The sequence below is a fragment of the Thunnus thynnus genome, chromosome 5 (genome assembly GCF_963924715.1).
Source record: "Thunnus thynnus chromosome 5, fThuThy2.1, whole genome shotgun sequence".
Lineage (NCBI taxonomy): Eukaryota > Metazoa > Chordata > Actinopteri > Scombriformes > Scombridae > Thunnus > Thunnus thynnus.
Window position 1 is genome coordinate 14,966,885 of NC_089521.1, and position 26,543 is coordinate 14,993,427.

General features: G+C 38.7%; 2 protein-coding genes across 4 annotated transcripts in view; both read left to right on the forward strand.

The window, feature by feature from the left end:
- Nucleotides 1–10,501: 10,501 nt before the first annotated feature.
- On the forward strand, nucleotides 10,502–21,128 carry LOC137182883 (guanine nucleotide-binding protein G(i) subunit alpha-1). The gene is made up of 9 exons (XM_067589442.1): nucleotides 10,502–11,037; nucleotides 15,428–15,470; nucleotides 15,942–16,083; nucleotides 17,230–17,387; nucleotides 17,512–17,640; nucleotides 17,983–18,112; nucleotides 18,222–18,375; nucleotides 19,687–19,879; nucleotides 20,049–21,128. The coding sequence occupies exons 1-8, from the start codon at nucleotides 10,920–10,922 to the stop codon at nucleotides 19,875–19,877; spliced, it is 1,065 nt and encodes a 354-aa protein (XP_067445543.1). The 5' UTR covers nucleotides 10,502–10,919; the 3' UTR covers nucleotides 19,878–19,879; nucleotides 20,049–21,128.
- A 617-nt stretch (nucleotides 21,129–21,745) lies between these two features.
- Nucleotides 21,746–26,543, forward strand: part of LOC137182884 (membrane-associated guanylate kinase, WW and PDZ domain-containing protein 2-like) — an 88,788-nt gene continuing 83,990 nt past the window's right edge. For all 3 annotated transcript variants that reach the window (XM_067589443.1, XM_067589444.1, XM_067589445.1), the window contains exons 1-2: nucleotides 21,746–22,117; nucleotides 22,718–22,866. The gene's annotated coding sequence lies outside the window, so the exon portion shown is untranslated. The remainder of the gene's footprint in view (nucleotides 22,118–22,717; nucleotides 22,867–26,543) is intronic.

Below are 26,543 nucleotides of genomic sequence, written 5' to 3' on the forward strand. Positions count from 1 at the left end.
ATCTTATATATTCTGTGTAATCACTGAGATTTAATATCATATAAATATCATTTTACTATTTTCTTGACGTGAGGACATTTATGTCGTAGAAAGATGCATCCAAGGCCTGGCGCTTTACGTCTGCTGTTTCACCATTTGTCATGAACACAAATCAATATGAGGCTTTGACTTTGTATCTCCACTACATGTGTGTGTTTGGTTTCCTTTCTCCTAGAGCCTCCTTGCATTTCTAAGACACTCTGGCATGTATTATTACTATTATTTATAGCATATATAGCAGTATGTGAAGACATTATTTTTGGTAATATGACTCACTCTGATGATGTATGAAGAAATACAGGCTCTGTTAATGAGGATAAATCACATATTTAAAAAATTAAAGGAATAATTTGACATTTTGGGAATTACACTTATACTTGGAGAGACTTAGATGGCAAGATTGATATCACTGTCATGTCTGTACAATAAATATGATGCCACAGCCTGTAACAGTCATCTTAAAACTTAGCACAAAAACCTGGAAACAGGGAAACAACTAGCTAGAAATTACTGCACCCAACCAAGAAATAGTCCGGTGTATAACCCCCTGTAAAACCAAAATGTGTATTTTTACACTTGAGGTTTTGTACAAATCAAAAAAACAAACAACATATTACATGTTAATAAGCAAACTTTAGAGGTGCTGGAAGGCGGATTTTGTTACCTTTGGACAGAGCCAGGCTAGCTGTTTCCTGCTGTTTGCAATGTTTATGCTAAGCTAAGCTAATTGGCAGCAAGTGGGAGAAGGGTCCAATTGCAGACCTCACATCTGGGGACTCCAGGTGTCTGCAAACCGATGGGAAGAAAGCAGTGTCCCCAGACATGAGGTCTGTCACTTCCTTTTCTGCTACAAAAGTATTTAAACTAATAGGCTACTTATTTTAAGGTTAATTTAACTCTTTTTTGCTCAGAATGAGAGGCAGGAGTATCGTCTGTGTGAAAAATATGCAATATTTGAAATAAAAATCCAAGAAATGTTCAGATATTACTAGGCGGGTATAAATGTATTTTCAGTCTTTTATAAAGACATTTGTAACTAACATTAGCATTAGTTAGGTGCATGACGTAGAGTAGGATTAAAATATGCTGTTGAAATTTGCTTGTTGTATTTGATGATTTTGTGTTAATCACTGTTACATTTTTATGTTAAAGTGGGTAGAAGTTAAAAAATATTGGAAAATGTTTTTCTAATTTCTATATTGTGTACAGGATTTTAAGGCTGTATGAGTTTAGGTACATTTTCAGTACAGTTTCATTCATGTGGATATATTATATTAATTAACAATCTGTTTCATGTGGCTTTATAGGGCTAACATTGATGTTAGCTTCTCAGTATTTCTTTCACACCTGATACACAACAAGAATGGACAGTTAGCATTTTTTTTGCAAAGCCTCTAAATACTTATATATGTATGGAGACCCTAAAGGAAGTGACACGCCTCATATACTCTCTTCCCATTGGCTCACAGACCTGGGGTCCCCAGATGTGAGGTCTGCAGTTGAACCCTCTTGGCTGGCGGTGCTTCTTATTTACCATACAGATATGAGAGTGGTATCGATCTTATCACATCACTCTCAGCAAGAAAGCAAAGTGTTTTTCCCAAAATGTCACCTTATTCCTTTAAGATAAATGTAATGCTACCTAATGCTGCTGAAAGGGTCAGTATCTTTGTAGTCTGGTATTATAAGTTGAATATTTTAAAAGTATCTGTTGTGACAGCAGAAAGAGATACTTTTTCAAATTGTATTTTTGTGAAATAATAGGACCACATGTGTATTGTATGGTGGCACTGGCATATATCATATATTACATATACAGTTCTTGTAATTGCAAGTGAAATGTCGAAACACAAGTAGAGAACTCTTTCCATGAAGCATCCTCTGGGCAATGGCTTGTGTGGTTTTAAAGCTCGATACAGAATGTATAATTCATAAGGGTCGTACAGTCGTGTCTAGTCCTTGCTGGCCACTGGCAATTACTTTGCATGGTAACATCATACAAAGGCTTCCTCGCACATGGCACTGAATTAGCGTCTGCTTATGTGAATGGGCTGCTTAAAGGTCTCAGTTTCATCAAAGGCTTCATCCTTTGTTTTATTGTGTCAGTTGGAATATGTTTTTTTTCTGAGGAGTTACGCGCAAGTCGACCTACGTTCAAAAGCCCAACACAGACTGTCGTGCATACAGTACATTCATGAGCTGAAAGTGTTCAGAGTTGAAAGGAGGACAGATAGAAACCATAAAGGATGAACTGCTTTAGGGCATATGATCTATGTTACTGCACAGCACCATGAGTGATAAAAGCCATCACCCCTTCAACACACACACACACACCCACACACCCTCTCATCATTCATTTTCTTCATACACATTTGCCAACTTTCTCTCTTTCTAGCTGATGTAAGCACAAGTGTACTACACCATAAGTCCTTAAAAATTATATACTTCTTTCAGTGCTGGCACAGTAAGAAGAAGAACGTCCTCATTTGAAAGTTGCCATCTGCGACTCTGTGTGCACAAGGAATAAAAAAAAAAAAACATCTAACAATGAAGCTCTTTCGTCTTCACTATATGCAGTCATGCCCCAAAGGCTTCAGGGAAATGAGGTCATCTAGTTGGAGCCAAAGCAGCTTTTTGAATGGAGAAGGGCCACACACAATACCAGCCTACTATGTGGCACTTCTGACAGGATGTCCTCGCATTTTCTGAAATTTACTGGTGCGTTCAGTTATCAACAAAGCTGTGGGATTCGGAAGATGTGTATTAGAAAGACAGAAAAAGCCACGCTGCAAGTTTCTCTTTGCTCGTGATCTCTGGATTTATTTTTCTCTGGGCATGACTGTAAACTACATCATGTGCTAATGAGCTAATGTTGTTGACCCATAGACATTTACTGTCTAACTCTTCCTGGGGCTTGGAGCAAAACGTGACATTATAATCTTTTCCTATGATTCAAATACTGGCCATAATTTATCATCTCAGTTGGGATTTGGGCCACCTGGACTCTGGTCAACCACTGGCCCTCATATTACCTGTAGATGAATTAGCCACAGTTGTGCCTGTGATTTATTACCATTACATTAGAGTCACAGAGCTGATTTATTTCAGAGCAGTAAATAACCTGAAATCTGAAAAACCCAGAGGATCGTTTAACAACAGTCGCCACTATTCTGACTTTCTTTCCAAAATCCTCAAAGATTCTTCTCACCGTCTGGATGAAAAAATATTCTGTTGCTGCACGATCATTTTTAAAAAACAGTTTTTAACCAAATTGTGACTCTATTTCCTATACAGACAAAAACAAAATGCCCTTTTGTACAACATAAGGGAAATATTAACAGGTAATTTTGTATGAAACGATTAAAATCATAACATCAGTACAGACAAATGTTACTGATGATAAAGCTTTACATTTTGTTTTACATCATATATGGACATATGTCATTTCCAGCTGCCGTCTTTATCTGGATAAATTAACAGTGGCAGAACTTGAGAGATGGGTTAAAAATCTTTTTTGTTGAGCAACAGACAAAATTAAGTGTCAAATAATTAAGTTAAATGACCAGCTGGGTATTTATACTTCCTGTAGCTCTGTGACTTAAATATAATGGTCATAGAAACATGAAGTGGGGCTATATATAAAAAAGGACTACAGAAAATTTTATAAAATAATATTGTCATCAACTGAATGGTGATAGTGTTCAGCTCTTCTCTGTAGCCCTCCAGATGGTTTATTTCTAACTGAAAGAGAAAACACAAAACAAACATAAAGTGTTTAAATGATTATACGATTTACCAGGCAGCATTTCTCCATCACACAACAATCATGATTTATCCTCATGTATGTTTTTTATCCACAATATCTCTAAGTAACAGTTTTTTTCTCTGATGCTTTAGTTCAGAACCTAAACTTTTCCACACTGTAGGTGGATTGATAACAAAGATAACCAAAATAGAAATACTGATGAATTCTGTTAATGGGGGTTTCTGGCAATTTAGTATTGCACTGTCATAAAGTTGAGAGACTCACAAGAGACAAATTAAAAACAGAATGGTTGAGGAGAGGCCAATATATCCTGACTTTTTGTTCCTATTATGAGTCAAGCTCCAGAAACACTGGATCAATTTCCAAACTTCAACTCAATAATGCCTCCTAAATGCCCACTTCTGTTACATAAACCTCACACGTACAGTTTGCAATGCAGACCTTGTGGTAAAAATAAATTTAAGCCCCAAGCTTGATGACGTCATCAGGGTCTTTTTTTTTTTTTAATCTTTGGAAAGCTCCCTCCAGAGTCACAGAAGAAATTATACAACTGTTTCCACAGGCTGAGGACTGGTCCTCAAGACAAATAAGCTCAACTTCATTTGTAAAAGGGAACGACTTAAATGCCCTCGTCGGGCACACTTATCCAGTATGCCTTCTATGAAGACCTGCCCTTACTCTGCCTCTGATATTTTTATCTAACCTTAACCATCTCACTCACCATGCTTAAATCTAACCAGTCAACCCTCTGGTATCTTCGTCAGACTGCAAGTTATTCCGGGTAAACATGCCCAACAAGCGTCTCTCCCATTTGTAAAATTGGATGAGTGCAGTTTCAAGGTTTGTAATGAAATGGATAATAATGACACTCTCCATCTTACTAAGGATCCACTGACATCTCCTCAAGGACTCATAGGTCTCTGTTGAATAGATGAATAGTCTGTAACCCAAGTTGAATTTAACTGTCTGTTAAAATGCAGTTTGAACCAACTCACTATCACATGAAAGCTGTTGATTTAAGGCCCTTTTAAAGGTCCCTTCTTCAGCCAGTATGTACCAGCTCTCATGTTGCACTAATTGGTTGCTTTATGACTCTGCTGCCATCTGGAGGACTTATGTCTCACAGACCTGCAGACATCTGTCATGCAGAACACTTGTCCACCGCTCTGTTAATATCAAGTGAGTAAATAATTTTTAGAGTTGTGTGTGTGTGTCAAAGTAAGAGGAAGACAAACACTGCATGTAACTGACTGAGTGTTAAAACTGAGGATTACTTTGAAAACCAAAACTAATCGAACCAACCTGCAGCCTTTTTTCAGCTCAGTAACTTTTTAATAATTTGTTAAAATTCCAAATAAGTAAACACCAAATTCCAGCTAAGTGGTCGTTTGTGATTGAGTAACGATATAGTTTTATGTCATTTAGATATCAAGCTTTTTGTGAACACCTGGATGATTTGGTGCAGAGGTCTGATCTATTCAATTCATTTCAATTCAGTAGGCTTTATTGGCATGGCTGCATACAATACAACATTGCTAAAGCATATTTACACAAACTATGCAATCATAGCAAACAAATAAATAAATAAACAATAAGCACAATAAAGAAAACAATAAACAATGACAATACAAGAGAGCATGGAGAACGATAGGAAGGTAGGCAAGAGTAACATAAGATATAAAACATACAACAAATTAATTGTTATTTAATAAACATTAATTATTAGCCACGTGGGTCAGTTGTGGAGCTCATGGCAGGCTGCTTCATATCTTGCTGCCAGTCTACAGCAGTCCTTCCTCTCTCCCAGCAGGACTGGAAGTCTCTCCGAGTCACTTAGATATGTATCTTTCAAGTATTAAGTAAATATGAATTTGACAAAAATCATTAGTCAAGATCCACTTACTAGCTTTTCCAGAGCTTTCAACTACATCTCTCTTCATCAGCAGTTGGAGTTTGCTCAGCAGTCATGGAGATAGCTCAGTTGTTATCACATGACCTAATTAATAGGTAGTTGAGGGGAAGGTGTGTGTGTAAACCGTGTCTCTTTTCAAGGATGGTTGTTGTTGTCAAAAGTTGTTGAATGGCCTTCCTGATTTTTCTCCGACCCTCCACTGACTTCTGGTCGATGACTTTGACATCTTCTTGTCCACACTGTGACTGTTACAGAGTTTGATGTTTGATGCGATGTTTGAATCTCAAACAATGAGCTAATATATGATTATAAGATTGAAAAATGTAAAAATGTTTTGCAGCAATCTGTGCAGCTCAGGGCAATATAGAGGTCTGTATAACAAACACACACACACACACACAAAAACACACAAACAAGTTAATAGGACCCACTTGGAGGCCCTGATCCTTGTGACACATAATGAGCATCAGAGTGCTGACGAGCTGCTCTGTCGTTTCACCGTTCATCTCACACTTGTTGCCTTCTGATGCTCCATCACTTAAAACACTTCCTGTTGCTTGGGGGGTTGAGGGGAGGGGGTGGCATTGCTGTGTCATAGCAATAATACTACACATCCTTCTCCACTAAGAAAAAAGACACATCACCCTTTGAAAACCTGACTGGGCTATTTGGTGGCGTCAGGATCATTGTAGTCTATTTTCCACTGTTTTACTGCACTGCTGACCTCATGGCCTCTCATGTTGTGCAGGAAAATCTTTCCATGTTCACTTAGAATGGATTGGAAAAAATTATGGCGCTCGTTTGCATGATGCAGGGGCCATCTGCAATGGAAATACTATGTAAAGTGAGGAGATGAATTCTCACCACATCTCAACCCTTTCCCATCACATTTATACATATGACCATTGAGAAAATGATGTGTTCACTTTAAGTCAAACTTCATATGATCACGAAGAGAGAAAATGCAGCAATACTCTGCAGCATTACTTTTTAATTAAGTCTGAGACTGTGGGCCTCCCCTCAGACAAAGCTTGAAAAAAGGGCCTCCTCACACCCCCACCCCATCTTAGTTTTCTCACTTAGTTTCACTCAATTCCTGGATGCCTATGAGATTATGATTATGTTATTTGATTCCTTAGACACTCAACAATTGATCCGAGATAGCCTGATATTGCTGTTTGAAACTCTTCGGACTACACCAAATACATAAGAAAGGTGTATGAAAGCATTTATTTGTTTCTGACTCTGAAAAAGTTGGAAAAACAGTGAAATTCCCCAAAACTACTGTATTTCTGAACTATCTCTTTAACAAAATAACAAATTTAGGCTATTCTATGTGATTTCCTTTTGATAAATAATGTAATATTTTTTCACTTCCATTCACTGACCCTCCCCTGAAATTGTTTAGAGCAGCCCTGGGGAGGCCCACCTCCCCCTTTAAAAACCTCTGATATGGCCCATTTATTATTTATGATTTATTTGCTTAAACTTTTCAAACAATCGCATCATTCAGAAATTATGTATCAGTTTCTGTTGTTCTCAGGTGCTTTAGCCTCGGTGCCCATAAGGCTGAATCACGCAATCATCATCCGACAGTCATTTGAATTCCTGGATGTGGTCATGGAGAGAGCTCAACCACAGGGTGTGACCCTCATTTGTGAGCATCAGTGGACGGGAAGGACTTCAATCCTTGGATGGCAGGCCTTCACCATCAGAGCAACTACTCTTTGAAACCAATGTTGTTTAAATCACTTTTAAAGAACAAACTCTACACACATGCTTGAATTTAGTGATGCCTTTTTTGTATTGCTTTTTGTTCTGCGCCATCTTTTCCCTGTTTAATGTTGCCTTTATCTTCGGTCTGACTGTGAAGCACTTTTAAACTTTGGATTATTTATTTTTTTACAAGTGCCATACATTTTCTCTCCACTTGAATATTTCTTAAGGAGTATAGCACTAGGAAGGTGTAGGATGCACCCACCCACCCAGATGTTTTTATGTTTTGTCTGGTGCTGTCAGTTTTTATACCCTTGTCTATATATATTTATGTTTATTCCATTTTAATTGTATTTTTTATAGGTGAAACGACAAAGATTTTTTTTGAGAAAAGAGATGAAGGCAGTTCTCTTTCACCAGTATCCAAACACATTGTTATTTATCCTGTTTTAAGATGTCAAATTTTCCAAAGGCTGAAAGTCGCCAGCACTAAATGTGTCTGTGTTTAAGCAGTTTGTCTGTATGAGTGGCACATGCAAACATGTTACAGAGGCTTACGATGCAAATCAGCACTGACAGCATGGACGCAGTACACATTAGACTGATCTCTCTCTCTCTCTCTCTCTCTCTCTCTCTCACACACACACACACACACACACAGACATACACATAAAAACGTTGCACACAAAACAAACATGTGGCACAATCTAATTGCAGTGGATTTGCCTAGATTGTCGCCTGATTGTCTGCACATCAAATATGTTGGAGAATAGGTTGGAAAACACTGTAACTGTAATTTTAAAAACCTGACATGAAATTAATGAACTGCTCTATAAAACTATGGAAATAGGCTACTATGGAAACCCATTTCTGGCAGGAAAAGCAATTGATGCAGAGTGAGGGTCTCTGGCACAACTTCACCTACTTCCAAGGTGCACGGAGAAGGGAAAGAAGTCTAGAAAGATGAGAACTCCAGCAACAACTTTGAAGAACAACTTTATTAGTTGACCGACATCACAAACACCATTTAAATAAAGTAAGTTGGGTATGACAAGAGGTAAAAAAAAAAAAAAAGTTAAAAAAATATAAAAGACAACCAATCATATACATCCAGACACATATCAGCCAATGGGACATCTACAGAGATGGGTTGGATACATGGTCATGTGGCTTCAGGCCAATCGTTGTCCAAGAGAGACAAGGGGAGTGTCCAAGAAGAGACATGGGTGACACCATACAGGCAAAGCAAATGATACTGTAAATGAAAAGTGATGCATGATAGAGCATACAAAACTATGAAAATACAAGATACTAGTCTAAATGTGGTTTAGTAAATACAAATTATAAGTTAGTGGGTCAAAATTATGAGTTAGCAAATTAATATTTTGACTCATTACAGTAATCAAAATTGGTGAATTTTGACTTACTAAACCAAACGTATGCGATAGTCAAATTTTGACCAACTATATCAAAATTATGAGAGCTAAATTATGATTTTGACTTACTAAATCAAAATTATGAGATACAAGGTCAATATAAAAATCAAAATAATAAAATACTTTTGACAAAATATTGACTTAGTCTATTATAATTTTACCATATGTATTTCTACTTTGATCATGTCTCACTTTCCATACAATGTTTTCCTTTCTTTTCTTGACACGCTCTTCATCAGTAATTACAGCCCAGCAGTGGTGGAAGAAGTACTCAGATCTTTTAATTAAGTAAAAGTACCAATACAGCAACGTAAAAATACTCCATTACAAGTAAAAGTCCTGCATGAAAAATCCTACTTAAGTAAAAGTACATAAGTATTAGCAGTAAAATGTACTTAAAGTAAAAGTAGTGGTTTGGTCCCTCTGACTGATATATTATTATATATGACATCATTAGATTATTAATATTGAAGCATCAGTGTGTAAGCAGCATGTTACTGTTGTAACTGCTGAAGGTGAAGCTAGTTTGAGCTACTTTATATACAGTTAACTGGTTTAGTCCAGTGGTTCCCAACCTAGGGGTCGGGCTCCTCCAAAAGGTCACCAGATAAATCTGAGGGGTCGTGAGATGATTAATGGGAGAGGAAAGAAGAAAAAACAAAGTTCTGACACACAAATCTGTTTTCAGTTTTCGGACTTTTTCCTCTAATCTTTGATTTTTGGTGAAATATTGGATCATTTGAACATTTATTGAAATGAATCAATGTGAGAACTTTAGAGGGAAAAATCACTATTTGGTGGAGCTGTTAACAACTCAGACATCTGAAATGTGACCCGACTACACACTGCTTGTTGTAAGACATCAAAAGTCAAAAAGGTTGGTAACCACTGGTTTCATCTTTGACAATGTGTTGTATTTTAAAAGCTTGTTATATTATCCATTGTGTTGAATCTTCATCTGAAAAGTAACTAAAGCTCTCAAATAAATGTAGTGGAGGAGAAAGTATAATATTTCCCTCTGAAATGTAGTGGAGTGGAAATATAAAGTAGCATAAAATGGAAATATTCAAGTGAAGTACAAGTGTCTCAAAATTGTACTTAAGTTAATGTACTTGAGTAAATGTACTTAGTTACTTTCCACTGCTGCAGCACACAAGTTGTAAAATAAGAAGCTTAAAGATCTCCCCGGACATGTATTAAGACATGTGTGTCTGATATGGTTTTGCAAATATAATTCATCTCAAAAGTTTAACTGCTGGACACAAGATGTCTCCTACTTCACTGTAAGATCCATTGTCAGTGTTTGTGCACTGGAGGCTTCGAGTTTCCACATCACATTTGTGTAAATTGAATATTGGACCAGGATTGGCCTCAAAAACTATTTATGATGTCACAAATCATGCTCATAGGCCCATCCCTTAAAATCTGATTTTCAATGAGCTCAGAGAAACTTTCCACTTTCAGCAGATGAAAACAGCCTCTTAGTGTCAAACTCTGCACACACTGCATCATTCTGCAAAGTGAAGTTCAAACATCCAACTGTAGGAGCAAGAAGAAAAACAAATTTTTGAGTGGAGCGGGACTTTAAATTTTTTTTGAAAGAAAAGCTTGTTGCTCCGCCGCGCATGCGCAGCTCACAGGTATGTGAGAAGAACAGGAAACGAATAATTTCAGACTCGGACGCAGAAGCTACCGTTTACTCGTCTACTCGTCTTGTTTTTGTCATTTTTTTGTGAATGCTGGCTGTGCGTGACTCCTTCGAGAGGTAGAAACGCCATTAAAAGAGCCAGCTACCGCGGTTAAATAAACACATTTGAGGCGTCTCGGCTGTGAAATCGGGAGCTTGAGTGTGAGGCCAGGGCGTGTTTGAATCTCAACAGTTGGAGAGACAAGCGTGCCTCCTCCTCCTCCTCCCCCTCCTCCTCCTCCTCCTCCTCCTCCACTGGATGCTAGCTGTGTAGCCCTTTGCATGTCGTAACGCTCGTAGTTAAAAAGTTGTGTCTCGTCTAGATTTTTTTTGTATTTGTATCGGAGGTCAGGCTAGAAGAAGATGGGATGTACTCTGAGCACGGACGACAAGGCGGCGCAGGAGCGGAGCAAGATGATCGACAGAAACCTGCGGGACGACGGAGAGAAAGCCGCCCGGGAGGTGAAGCTGCTGCTGCTCGGTGAGACGGGAAGATGGATGGACGGGGTGTCGGTCTGTTAGCTGGGGAGGGACCCTTCCTACTGCTGCAAACATATAGTCAACATTTACACATCAAAATCAAGTGTTTCTGCCCGCTTATGATTCATTTAATTAGCCGCAGTGGCGATAAATCTGTTACGAGGTGAACTTTGATGAAACGGAAACAAGCGGAGCAGTTTGAGACATTTCGGGGCGTTTTATTTATGAACGGTGGTGCAGTTAGCTGAAAAGTTTAGCTGCTGCGTTATCTCTCTTGATTCCCTCTCCTCAGCTAATTAAAAATAATAAGCATTAATAAAATAGTTCTTGATTAAGTTAAGTCGCTACCGCACTAGCGTCAAGTTAGTCGAGTTAAGCTAATTTAGCTCTTAGCTGCTTAACGCTAACTAGCTTCCCCCAGCGGTAGCTTGGATTAGTTAGCAGACAGCTTAACCTCAAACAATGATTGAAATGTTATCTTAAAACAATTCTGCTCGTCCGAAATGTGTGTACAGTTGTCTTCAGTGTGGCAGATTGTCTTCAATCTTCTAAGCTATCTTCTTGTTTGGCAACCATCCATCACATGAAATGAACACTAAACGTACTTTCAGGCCGGTTCACTCCCAAACTGGTGGAAACTACCGTGTGTGTTTTCAGTGATTTTAAATAAATCCCGGTCATACGGCATAAATGTTGATGTCTATGGGAACCAGTTTTATCTCTAAAACCAGCTGGTTTTAGAGATAATACCAACTGCTCAACTAGTCTGAAAGTCTCAACTCAACCTGCTTGTAAAACATGTTTCGTATTTGTTATTTACAATATTTTTTAATTATTTTCCTTATTAAAGGTCCCATCCAGACATGTTTTTAAGCCATTTAAAAACCTTCAGTAATAATTTGACGTCTGTCTGATTTTTTTTTTTCCACAAAAGAGGTTAACAACCTCTTCAAATTACACATACTCCTCTCTAATTGAAAAGGCTACAATCTATGAATATTCAGGTGTTTTTCATTTGAAGTTTAATTACCAGACACTAGATGTCTCCTACTTGTCTGAAAAAAGTCAATTTTTAAGTGTCTGTGCGCTGGAGGTTTGTCTAAGTTGCATGATGGGCTCTCTGACTAGTTGTGATGTCATACGTACACATCTTACACATGTTTGGTGAGCAAATATCTATGTTTTCTAGTGTCAAACTCTGCACATACATCATTCTGTAAGTAACAATGAGCAAAACACGTTTTTTAGTGGAGGTGGACTCTGATAATATAGCGATATCTTGTGTAGGCCTGTAACTAATGGCGATTTTATACTTCATCCAAAATAAAGTTAGGTGACGGTTATTTGAATATGCTGGCCTGACAGGCAGACGCTTTCACTCCCATTTCAATCAGCTAGAACAGGCAAATATATTCAGAAAGTCTTATCACTAAACTGTAATGCAGTCTTTAAGATGTCAAAAACACAGTGTTGAAGTCCTAGGATGATATAACAATAACTAATCCTCCAGATAATATCAGCATTACATCTCTCAGCTTTATCTGGAATTGTTTAATTTCATGGAAAACATACACACGTTCTCTTAATTCTTCACATAACTGGTAGCTGATGACCACCGCTGACTGTCTGTCAGGAAAAGATGGCCAAAAGGTTGCGTGGCAACCTGTGCAGCCTGGCTGACGGCAATAAGCATTTGTGGCAACTATGTACACACAACAGAAACAGCTAGTGCATGCTAACTGGATGTCTGCCTGGGCCATCTAGTCTGCAAGCTGTTCACACGGTGCAGGAGTCTTCTGCATCTTTTAGTTCATCTCTGCTCAGGCAGGTGTGTGTGTGTGTGTGTGTGTGTGTGTGTGTGTGTGTGTGTGTGGCACCTCGTATTTTCAGACACACTGTCTACACTGTACATGCACTGTGTCAGCTGCAGCAGTCAGTTCTCATTATGTCTGTGCGTCATTTGAGATGGACTTTATTTGAATTTTCATGGTTGTTTTTTTCCTGTCACGATTCCCACAAGCACCTGCATGAGATGTATGGGATTGGTTTGTGGATTTATCATCTGATGGGGCAATTACCATAAGTCTTTGAACACATGGATGTGATTCACTTCCACATTTGTGAAGCTAGATGTATTTTTTATATTGTGTGTTTCTGTACGAGGCAGAGAGATATGCAGCTTTGGCTGACATGCTTATTGCAGTTTGCCTCCCACCAGAGGTGTTTGCATTAATGCAGTAATCTGCAAATGACATGCTCTTGACACAAGTGTTTTGAGTGGGAGGTGTGCCTAAAATGTAGACTGCTTGTGTACTGCACAAATGCAAATCATAGAGATTTTCATTTTAGTGCAGAGGCATTTGTGTTGCACAGTTGCACAAAAAGCAGCAGGCATAGTGTGTATTATTCGCTGGGGGGATATCTGCGTCTCCATATAATCTGAGGTGAATGTGTAGCCCTATCACTTCGGGATGTCCTCTGTAGGATAAGGTGCTGTATAAATAAATTTGCCTGGCTTTGCAAATCAAATATCATCATCGACAAACTTGAACTCGCTTGACTTTTCCACTTTTTTGTCACAGTTGCCGACCTTTTAAGCCTTTCAATTCCAGCAGCTCACTGAGGTGTGAGTGTGGGTTTGGTAATCAGAGCGTGTTATGATGTTTGCAGTAATATTAGCTTTGTGTCTTCGGTGCGTGGCTGTTTATCATATGGGACAACGAATTGGTGAACAGTTCTCCTCACCGGGGAGCCGTGAGTCCCTGCAGAGGTAAGGTAATTAAAATGTTGTGTGTTCAGCTGAAAACATGCCGGTATCTCAGAGGGAGCTGGAGAGGTGTATGAGAGACTGTGCGTCAAACACTTCTCTAGTTAATTCAAATAGATTTACATATATTTCTTACACTTTTAATGCTGTGATGACATCATACTGCTGCAAGTAGCGTTGTATATTAGTTTCACATAAATCAAATGGTCCGTATTAGATGCATCTGACAGCTTTGAGTCCAGCCAGCTAGCCTGATGCAGCGTGAGTTTCTAACCCAGGGATGTTTAAGCTGTGTATAATCTCATTGACGAGAGGATCCAGTTGATAAATCCAATTGCACTGTGACCTGGCTAAACCAGGCCTGAGACGCTTCCTCTCTGCAGTCTCAGGCCTGTGATGTGCTGTAGTTTGATGTGAAGAAAATTCTGTGTTTGGCAGTGATTTGTCTTGTGTTGGTGTGAGATTTAACTTGCCAATATCTCATTAACGTAGCAGCTCATCCTTGACTGATTTGTTATGATTGTAGGGCAGCACAATGAATCAAAAGATTGATTGCTGTACTTTGATATTCCCAGGAGTATCAGGTTTTGTGTTTGACTCTAATCATTTTTCAGCATCTGACAATTGCAAAATCATTCGAAACATTAATACTGCATGTGTGCCTGTGCTAAAATGCAAACTTTGTGTTTGATTTAGCTTGAAATAACCAAGCAGACAAAGATTATCTTTTAAAAAGACATGTAATGAAGTGGCCTGTTTTTTGACAGGTTATCGGTAGAGAAATCCGTATGTCACCTGATTGAAAGAGAAGCAGACTCATAAAACAAAACCTTTGTCAGAATATGGAAGCAAAATTTCACTTTACATATTTATTTACATATCTATTTTTGTCTGTCTGTCTAGAAATATTAGTTTACACAGTACATTAATAAATGACCAGAGGGAGGTAACTGATGACCAGTTTATACCTCGCATTAAAAGACGATCTGTATCTGGATGCATTACGTGCATAACGGAAAAACGCATGTTAATGCATACAGAACTCGGTGGGATCAGAATGCGATTGGATCTGACAGACTACTACGGATCTCAGCCAGGTGTAAATGCAATACCTGTGACCACATTCATGTTTCTCAGTCAGCATTATGAAAGGTCACCTTACTCCGCCTCTTCCTGCTAGCTTAAGCCACAATTATTAGCAGTGGCTAGTAAGTCTTCCCCCACAGAGAATAATTTTAGAAAAGAATGACGTACGTTCGTGGCAGTCCTTTCCTTGGGATGCACCGTTTTTGTTGACAAGTCCGCCAACAGACTTGCTAATTTGCATATTGAGATCTGAGCACAATGCAAACGCAATTGAAATGGCAAAAACACATTTTAGTACCAGTTGTAAATGCAAAAGACTCATGGATCGAGCATTATTACCCAGATAATTTATTCAGATACACATGTTAACACCAGGTGGAAACTGGGCCAAGAGAACAGGCCAGAATGATCATTTCAAGCAAAGGCTTTTTGGCAGTATCGTGTATTTCGCACCTGCTTGTCTGTGATGTATACATAAGATAATTAACATCATGTGACTGTAGTGACTAATGTTTTTCTCTCAACTGTTGTGTTTCAGGTGCTGGAGAGTCTGGAAAGAGTACAATTGTTAAACAGATGAAGTAAGTGTGGATGATCAACATCACATTTAACAACACATCAAGCTGAAACACTTCAATTACTGTTAGCTCAGAGAATCGTCTTTTCACAAGTGTTTCAGTCTCAGTGACCCCTCTCAGACTGCATGGAGAGCACACACACTTCACTATATATAGATCAAATCACAAACACAGCTGTGCTTATTAGTAATCAACAGGTGAGACACCGTCAACGCACTTGTTCACTGTGTGTGAAATCATTCATTTGTTCAGTCATGTGCTATACCCTATAAAATGGACACTCAGTCGTTTCCTCACTCTGCTTCAGTGAACACTGAATTGACACTTCAGACACCTTTTATCCATCATTTTGCTTCATTGATTGTTGCTTAACTGAAATTTTCTGTAATGTAGATCATAATAATCTGTTTTATGATCATGTTCACAATAAAACTACTTGGAGACAACTACTTACGTCCTCTCTCTGTGTGCCAGGATCATCCATGAAGCAGGTTACTCAGAGGAGGAGTGTAAGCAGTACAAGGCGGTTGTCTACAGCAACACCATCCAGTCCATTATTGCCATCATCAGAGCTATGGGACGCCTCAAGATTGACTTTGCTGACGCAGCCAGAGCGGTGAGTGGAGGAAAACAAAGCTGGCATTTAACTGTTCTTGGGACATAATGTGCATCCATCTCCTGACACTTTCTTTTTCAATACTGATATATGGCTCAGTGCTACAAGGGCAACAGTTACTTAGTCATATGTCACCCTTCCCTACTGGGCAGCTGTTTTCACTCCCCTCCTCAGCAGCAGCAGGTCAAATAGAGCTGGCAGGGATTCAGTATCACATTCATAACATTTCATTAAAGCAGAGGCTTACGGACATAAATCGTACGCTGGTCCATCAGTTGAGACGATCATCCTGCCGCACTGCTGATAGAATATCTTGAATTTCTTCATGTACTGAAGTGCTACTTGTCAACTTAAGTTTTAATCTTTATCAGCAATATTTCAGTTCTATTCCTTTTTCTATCACCACATGCTGCAGTTAAATACAGTCCAGACTGCAGAGTTTTATTTTCCTCCTGCCTTCAGTTATCTTCAACAGACTCCTGTTTTATTTTAAAAATCTGTTTTTTTTCCCCTGGCATAACAAGAGGCTTAGTCATTGCCTTCAGTGTGACTGGCCTTGCTCTGTCATCGTGACCAATTTTACACCCAAAGCCTTTTCTTTCCTGATTTTTATGCTGTTATACAGTAGATATCAATTTTCTTTAGACATTTTGTAGCTTATAAAATCTAATTTTATGCACAGTGTCAAGGACAATAGGACTGGAACGGGCATATTAATTTGTCTCTATTATTTCATCACCTCATTTGTTCCCAAACAAGGACATTTGTAAGTGACAAATCTCCTGGTGTGATTTTTATTAAAAAAAAATTAGTTTCCTTCATTTAGTCCAAAATCAGTCAGTTAAGTTTAATACAATGTAGATGAAGTCTTTATTTGTATTCACAGCCTTTACATGTTCCACACAGAAACATACAGATATTCACACTGCAACATTATCTGGTATTAGACCAGCTCTGATGTCGATAAAGGTGTCGAAATGTCTGTGTCTGTTTAGTTATTTGTGTTTATTTTGATAATTGAGCAATAATTAAAATTTTTCACCTGCAGAGTTTTAAGAAAATATAAATGAAAAAAATAGTAACTTTTCACAGCAAAAACAACAAATAAGTTGTTGATTTTAATTTGAGTGAGTTTTGTCTCATCAGGATGATGCGCGGCAGCTGTTCGTGTTGGCTGGCTCAGCGGAGGAGGGCTTCATGACAGGTGAGCTGGCCGGGGTCATCCAGCGGCTGTGGAAGGACGGAGGAGTTCAGGCCTGCTTCAGCCGCTCCCGAGAGTATCAGCTCAACGACTCTGCAGCATAGTGAGTAGGACGGACTGACACGTATTGTTCTTGATAGAAAAACCACCATTCTTAACTCTTAATCTGCAACCTTTCTCTCTTTTTTTTTTTTTCCTGCATCTTGTTGATTTTTCTCTTCCCAAAGCTACCTAAATGACTTGGACAGGATATCCCATGGTGCGTATGTGCCCACCCAACAGGACGTGTTGAGGACCAGGGTCAAAACTACTGGTATTGTGGAAACACACTTCACTTTCAAGGATCTGCATTTCAAGTGAGTACAACCTCCACCGTTTGTCCAGTCACTTACCCCTCTTCACATGATCATTGTTGCTCTCCTTGTTGTACTTGTGCCGTTCAGTTTGTGAGATCTCATTTTATCTCATAGTTTATATAGTTGTTGTTAACATTCCTAAAAAGAAAATACTTACTTTCATGTCTTGGATCAAAAGAGGATCGCACAGTTGGCAGTCTGCTCTTCAGTGAGGCGTCCAATAATCCTCTTGAGAATACAAAGTGGCTATAGGGAAAAACTGAATGATTAACGGCTGACAGGATGAATTGTCAGAGTTGTGATGCATGTTAATGAATGAAAATGTGTCTGTGATCTCTGCAGAATGTTTGATGTCGGCGGACAGAGATCAGAGAGGAAGAAGTGGATCCACTGTTTCGAGGGAGTCACTGCCATCATCTTCTGTGTAGCTCTGAGTGACTACGACCTGGTGCTGGCTGAGGACGAAGAGATGGTAACACACCCAGATCCCTTTAGTTTTTCTATCCTTTACACTGCTTTTTAAGTTCAGTCTGTGCAGTTTCCCTGACGGGCTATGATTGTGTGTCTCTGCTCTTACTCAGAACCGAATGCACGAGAGCATGAAGCTGTTTGACTCCATCTGCAACAACAAGTGGTTCACAGAGACCTCCATCATCCTCTTCCTTAACAAGAAAGACCTGTTTGAGGAAAAGATCAAAAAGAGCCCTCTTACAATTTGCTACCCAGAATATGCAGGTGAGATAGAGACAGACATAAAGATTAGGTGATTTGTAAGTGCAAACACTGTGACAGCAGGCCTGCAGGTCCCTACAGATATTGAAAATGTCTTCAATTAGTCTTTCCTTGGGGCCTTAAAGGTTTTAGACAAGATAAATTAAATTATGAATTGGGGCTCTTAAAGCCCACATGGATCCAACCTTGAGACAATGAAAAAGCTGAAAGAAACATAATCAAGACTATTTTTCTACTAACTTGTACCATCAGAATAATTTGAAAGATTCTATAAACATATAAAACATGCAGCAGCTCTACACGTAACAGTTTTACCTTTTCTTTTTTTTTAATGTTCAGTTTTTAGACTTGTACATCCAGAACATACTCGTTCACATTCAGTCCTCCATTTTCTGACACACTCAGCCTGTCTGCCCCTTGTGGCCCCTTAAAGGTGTGGCAGTCTACAGATGACACAAAGATGTTTCTTTATTCTTCTCGCTGCTCTGCTGCTGAACTGCGTGGGCTGCTTCATGTTTATGAAAACGTGTCCTTGTTCAATTCACCAACCATTATTAATGCTCATATTTCATATTTCACACATGTATCCACATTAAAATCTAAGCAGGTAAAGACACAAATTCTGTATGACTGACTGAGAAATAATCCCCCCACGTCTGCAGTCTCCCTAGTTTTAACGTGACGTAAACTGTCGAGAACAATTCTTTGTTCTCAAGCTAAGATGTAGGGACACACGTCAGTCAGCCTCTATGTGCGTCAAAGCCCAACAAAAATGACAGGCTTCAGTTTCCAAGATTTAATACAGCAAAAGCAAAACATCTCAGGATTTTCCCTTGAGTTACTCTCCGGTAACAAACCTCATCATTGTCAGTGAAACATAGCGAAACAGATGTGAGTCAGTGAAGTTGCTCTGTGGTATGCAGGTCAAAGTTAGAGGTGTTGTACTGCAGCCTGATCAGGTAAAAACAATATCGAGCCAAATTGTGTAAAACCATTAATATATTTTAAAGAAAATTTGAACTATTTATTTGTAAACTATAAATTATTTTTTCTTTTTTTAAACAATTTCTTATTATAAAATGACTGGTTAACTTAAAATTGATACTGAATCAGATATAATAGTCCCATTTCAATCATACGTAGTGTACAGTTTTTAACTCGCAAGGCTAACTGCCTTACGAGTTTAAAATGGCAATTTTGCAATAAAAAGGTCTAACAATAAGTCTTCAATTGGGTTGGATTAAACTATGTTCCAATGTCCTTGTTTGGTTTTTCTTTTAATTGTGTCCCTGTTGTCTCCTCCCCTCCCTTCAGGCTCCAACACTTATGAGGAGGCAGCAGCTTACATTCAGTGCCAGTTCGAGGACCTGAACAAGAGAAAGGACACCAAGGAGATCTACACCCACTTCACATGTGCCACCGACACCAAAAACGTGCAGTTTGTGTTCGATGCTGTCACTGACGTCATCATCAAGAACAACCTGAAGGACTGTGGCCTTTTCTAAAGGTAACAAGGACAAGTTTGACAGTCAGTGTGAATGCTGTCAGATTGTCTCGTCTTTTTGTATGTGAATGGGTAATACATAAAGTTTTTTCCAAGTGTTATTTAGGATTTAATGAGTCTTTTTATCTTCTCTAATCGCAGTGTGTTTGTTGTTTTTCCTCTTTCTGTTCAGGCAGCCTGGTGGCCAGCTTACCAAGTGACTTTATTCGAGGGAGAGTCTGAACTTCACAGACACTGCTGTGTGTCACTTTTAACCTCTTATTAACTTATGTTCATCTCTAAAAGTTTTAAAGACGGAGTGTAGAAAAACATTTTGTGTAAAATATTTGTACAACTGTCTATGGCCGGGGATTTTTCACTTTTTAAAATGTGCTTGTTTTAGCTATCATTATTTTTAATTTTTATATGAAAGGGGGGGGCTCTACATTTTTTTTTTTTTTTTTTTTTTGTCCATGAATGAACACTTTTTGTCTTTTGTTTGTAAGTGCTTGTGCCTTGCATGCCTTAGTTGCAGTGTTTTCTTTATGTTGACTTAGATGTTAGGTTTATGTAGATGTACCATTGAACTCTTCCTAAGAACCCCCAGTCCATATTATCTTTTTTTTTTCCTCTGATCGTCTTTGTCACATAATTTTTGCCTCCTTGGACAAGACCAATTCACTCTACAGACCAATTCACTCTGACATACTGTGAGAGCTGTGTGTAAAACCTTTTCGGATGTGCTGTTTGCATGTGTGCAGCGAGTGGGAGCTTTGTTTCGATTGAGGCCAAAAGCCTGTGTGAGTGATTCGGCATGCATGACCTCCGTGTGTGTGCCTGTGTGGATGTGAGCACAAAATAAAACAAAGGGACTTTATTCCTCTATTTGTCATCCTCTTTCAAAGTTTTATTTTTCTAAATGACCAAAAAGAAGCTACTCTAATTAATGCGTGCACGTTGTTGGTGCGTCGCTACAAACTGTAACATTCCTGATTGAATCATGACGTAAAGAGAAGCTTTGAAAAGAGGATGCCAATGGCGGCCTTGTAGCAGACAGTAGGACCACATGTAGATCTGTGTTCAGTGCATAGACAGGTAGCTGAGTACAAGCGCACTGTTATTGATCCTGATCTGTGATGGTTTCAAGTTACATATCCCCCCTATACACCCCAGCCCTCTGTTTCCATTGGATGGGGACATTAGTGGACTAATCTCCATGATTTTGCTAATAAAAGAGCTGCTATGGTGAAACCATGGCATCTTATGCAACAAACACTTTTTTCCTTGTCTTTATTGTGTTTGAAATTTTCAGGAAAACATCTGACTGATGGTGATCAACATAAAACACTGCTGACAGTCATGTACAAAAGTGACACCGAAGAGCTGAAATAATAAACTTTATTTATATAGCACTTTTGAGTTACAAAATGCTTCACAATAAAAACCAAACACATAAAATACAAACGTTAAAACAAACTAGAATGACTATACAAATGAATTCACCAAAAAGTATTTCTTTTAAAAAGTTTTTTTTTTTAAGTGATTTTAGGTGGAGTGTGGGACTTTTAACTGTTCTGGCAGTGAGAGTAATTACAAAAACACTAATGACACATGCTTACGTCATAGGCTTCGCTGTAGCCTACTCCGTCGCTACTGTGGCTGTAAAACGGTTGACAAATTGTTTTGAGTGTCACACAACCCCCGCGAAATGACTCTTACACTATCAGAATTTGATCCATTCGGCCCCATGGCATTTGAAAGTCTAGAAGAGCCGCACAATTAAATCATTTAGCTAACCGGAAGTTAGCCGCTCGGCCAGCGTAAGTCTCCGGTGCGCAGGCTCTGCCTATAGAGCATGCGCATTATGCATTCATCCGGCTGGCGCGGGTATGTCAAACCCGACACAAGATTTAAAAACTCGGTATACTCCGTGAAATACAAGGATTCATCTGGCTGTGATAGGCTTAATCAGTATTGTGTGAACTCGTTGGGCGAGGGCTTAAATGTAACGGACGTTCATTCATATGGAAAAGTTCTAAACTGCAAGTTCAAAAGACGAAAAAGAGTTTTCAACCCTGATCTACTCGGGCAGGTCGTTCCAAACTCTAGAAACCCGAATTACAAAGGCTCTATCACCTTTGCGTCTCAATCTGGACCTTGGAACAACAAGATCAACACATCAGAGTATCTCAGGGAGCGTGCAGGGACATAGGGCAATAAGAGATCTGATATATAACCTAGGGCGAGGCCTCTCTGGGCTTTGTAAGTAATCAATAAAATCTTGAAATCAATACGAAAAGCAACAGGTAGCCAGTGTAGGGAAGACAGGATCGGTGAAATGTGATCATGTTCCCTAGTCTGAGTTAAAATCCTGGCAGCAGAGTTTTGGATGAACTGGAAGTGGGAGGGGGATTTTTCTACTGATGCCAGAGAGCAGGGAGCAGTCCAATCGACTGGTATTGATAGCGTGGATGACAGTTTCCACATGTTTGGCAGAAAGAAATGGTCTAATGCTTGAAATGTTTCTGAGATTAGGAAAGCAAGATTGAATCATTGATTTAACATGTCTGTCTAAGATGAGGTTTTGATAAAAAATGACAACAAGATTTCTGCAATGCTGAGTTTCTGAATGGGTCAATGAACCAAGACTGATATTTGGGTATTTGCACTATCTTGATGTGTGATCAGTATCTTTGTCTTGTCAGCATTTAGCTGCAGGAAATTTTGTGACTTCCACTTATGGATGTCATGAAGGCAGTTTTGCAGGATGACAGTGTTCTGATAGTTGTTTGCAGGGTCACATCTTAGATAGATCTGAGTATCCTCTGCGTAAAATGGAAACATATTATCTTTACATATCAGGAGGCGTAGAGGGAGCATGGACATGAAAAGAGGACTGGACTGAGCACCGAGCCTTGGGGCACCCCACAGTGAACACCTCTTGCTACTGACCTGGACACCAACGCAGAAACACGTGTGAAATGATTAGTCGATCAACTGAAAATTGAACGGTAACTATTTTGATAATTTGGAAGTTGTTAGTCATTTTACAAGCAAAAATGCCAAACATTTGCTGGTCAAATGTTAAGTTTGCTGTTTTATTACATGATAATATATCTGTGTTTTGGAGCTTTGTTTGAACAAAAGATATTTGAAGATGTCACCTTGGACTTTCACAATTTTATGTCAATTATTAGATCAAGCAATTAATTAAGAAAGAAATAGTCAGATTAATACAATAATGTAAATAATTGTTAGTTGCAGCCCTACAACTAAAATCACTTGTGAGAATTGTGGGTTTAATCATCTGAGTGTCTCATACCTTCATAATGATAAAAGTAATATTTCATACATGAAATGCTGATTTACCCAGTAAAAGTGAGCAGAGCAACAATTTAAACAACAGTTAAATTTCTACTGTGATTAAAAAAAAAAAAGAATTGGTGACACCTCCACTTGCTCAAGAAGGCAGACGGATACAGCAGAAAGCTTCAGAAACAGCTAAGTGAGTGAACCTTAAGTTTATAAAAAATATATATATATCAGGGATTTATGTGTTCCCAAGATGAAGAAGATGAATAACAGTATTCTATATAATATATACAATTACCATTACCATAAACACTGCCACCATCATTATCTTAACGATGGTAGAATTAAAAAAAATAGTAACAATGTCCATCAATTTAAAGATGACTGTTGTGTGGTATTAACATATTCCAGGTAAAAGCAAATCTAATAAGGTGCGTTTTTAACAGGCACAGCACTAAAAAAAAATGAAATAAAATCAGCTGTTGATGTTACAAGATGTTGCTCTCTTCAGATACAGACCTAATTTCACAGTTTGGGTGCAAAACTACAGAAAGCACACAGTGTTTTAGTTTTTGGTTTGGTGAGTAGCAGATAATATGTGGCATTTATCAATACACAGGGTGAAATGTACCAAAAGTTGGCAGAGCATTTCTATGAAGCCCAGTTCTGATGTTACATGTTGACCTATTATCAGGCCCCTACAGTGGACCAGGAACATCTATGCAGGTAGTAGTCAGGGGCAAGTCCATGAATACATTTATAGATATGTAGAAGAATTTTAATGTTGATCCTAAAACTAACTGGAAGGCAGCAGGAGTGATATTTAGGAGGATTTAATGGCATCTACTAGTATTATTGAACAGTAAATAGTTCCCTCTAGTGGACACAGGGAGTAACTGCATGTACTGACCAACACTGATGACTGCTTGATGGTCATAAAGGAGACAACTGAGGAGGATCTAATCACCAGTCTTAATATAATTAACATAGATTGTTCCTGACAAAGATGTATTGGCCCTTTATACAAAATCTCCATTGGAAACGCCCCAAGATTAGGACTAATTAATCCTGAGCTAGAGGGAGAAAGTGATTTTCTACCAAGCTGTGGTGATTTAAAGCAAGAACTGTGGCCCAAAATCTTTTCCAGTATTTATGAGCTGATCAACCGTTGAAGGAAGAGAATTAGAGCTAGTGATAGGATTATCAGAACAACTGTCACATTACAGTCTTATTATTTTTTATATTTCTCATAAACACTGGAATGATGGCAGCTAACATCCTACAAATGGGTCACAGCTGTGCCAAGGCTGACTCCTGTCTTATGCAGACTTAAGCCATCACTGCTCAAGCACAATGATTAGGCATTAGCTGAGAGGACACTATTTTTGGGAAGCATTGTGTGATTTAAAAGCTAACTGCAGAGTCATTTAGCTAATCCCCAAAGCCCTACCTGGGAGATCAAACAGTGTGGATATGAAGCTTCTTCAAAACGCAGGTATGTACTTGAAGAAAAGAGGAAAGAGTGAAAGAGAAGAGGATGATGATGCTAATGATGCTGATCAAACAGCACATCACTGCAGATTGCAGCTGACCAGAGAGTCCAAGCAAAAGGAATCCAAACCACATATCTAACCAAAAGAAACTCTTTGAAAACTGTGTGTAATAACCAGCTATTTTTTCATCTGTTGCCTAATTGATCCATATATGCCACTTAAAAGATTTCACATCTGAGAAGACTGGATGAAGATTGACTTTGTAAACCATGTAGTGAGTTTTATCAGTGTGTCCATATTGCAGCCCGACTAACACTGGATCTTTGAGGCTGATACTGATGTTTAAAATCTAATAAAGATATATAAGCCCATATTATTTTTTAACATAAACATACTGTAGGCTACAACACATGCATTTTTGATAAGGATCCTTTAAACCTGCAGTTACATATTTCTTTTGGCCCACTTAGGGGTACCAGTGGTAACTATAGGTAGGTTGGCACATAATCCCCTGTCAAACCACCACTTGTTGTTTTTACCCTTCAGTTTTTGCATGAATTAAACAAACATGATATAAAATGTTAATTAGCGAGCTTTAGAGGTGCTGGTAGGTGGATTTTGTTACCTCTGTACAGTCAGGCTAGCTGTTTCCCCCTGCCTCCAGTCTTTATGCTATGCTAAGCTAACTGGCTGCTGATTGTAGCTTCATGAAACATGAGCGTGGTATCAATCTTCACATCTAACTCTTGACATAAGTGATTAAGTGTATTTCCAAAATGATTCCTTTAAACCTGCATTAAAGGTGAAATATATAACATTCAGCCCCACTAGATATCAGGAGGCAAATATTTAGTATGTAAAGATACAGTGGAGTAATGGCGTCCTGAGCAGAGAATGAAGTCACACTACCCCTCTGTGTGTGTTGTTATCTGAGCCTCTCTGTTCTTTGTTTTGATAGGGGGTCAGGCCATGCGTGCATGTTAGTGCATGCGAGTCCCTCCGTGTCATCCCACAACCTTTGTCAACATTGCGGCCGGGTCACAAACTTTCACACATCACAGCTAAACAGTATACTATAATATGTTTCTGAAAACATCTGCGGCAAGAAATAGGTTATGCAGTAACAGAATATTGATTCATATTTGATCAGTACTGCCTAGTTTGACAGTTTGATCTGAGTCGCTGAGACGCTAAAACACTAAATATGCTGTAACTTCAGAGTCAGGTGATGATTCTTTGTAGTTACTCACTATGAGCAATCCCTTTCACTTTACACATCTGATCCATTGTCAATATAAAATGTTGATTAGTGCAGCTTTGAAATTGTGTTTTTTAAAAATGATGCCCAAAATATGTACTGAGCGAATGCAGACGATATATTTGACCTTCTGCATTTCGGGACTGCAATTTCTTATTATTTCTCAGCAGACATACACGCCCAGAGGTGTTCAGTACATGAACGAATTAATCTGTAACCCTAAATCTTGAGATTAATATACTAAATCCCCATTGTCAGTGACCAAATCTTAAAACTGAACAAAGCATTTTGAATCAGCAAAAATGATCTGTAGTTTCCACCTCTAGCCAATACAAATATATCTGTGATGATATAATGTCAGCTGATATTAGCCTAGTTGATTTATCAGTTGTACTCTGCTGAGGATGTCTGTGTGGTTTGGTTCGGAGTCAGTCTGGACTTTCCACAGGTGTACTTTGCCATCGCAAGTTTCACTATATAATTAAATCTCATTGCAAGCTTGGAGAAAAAGCCAACTTGATTTAGTTGCCAATTCCCTAAAGCCATTCAGTCTAATTAACTTAGTCTCTGTGTGTGTGTTGCGTTTGGGTGTGTGCGTCTGTGTGGGCGCAGATTTGAAACTGAT

What these genes read in the sequence shown, in the direction of transcription:
- LOC137182883 (XM_067589442.1), top strand. Translation starts at nt 10,920, where the DNA reads ATGGGATGTACTCTGAGCACGGACGACAAGGCGGCGCAGGAGCGGAGC. An exon ending in GGTGAAGCTGCTGCTGCTCG is followed by an intron (nt 11,038 to 15,427) that starts GTGAGACGGGAA and finishes GTTGTGTTTCAG; the next exon opens with GTGCTGGAGAGTCTGGAAAG. An exon ending in ACAATTGTTAAACAGATGAA is followed by an intron (nt 15,471 to 15,941) that starts GTAAGTGTGGAT and finishes TCTGTGTGCCAG; the next exon opens with GATCATCCATGAAGCAGGTT.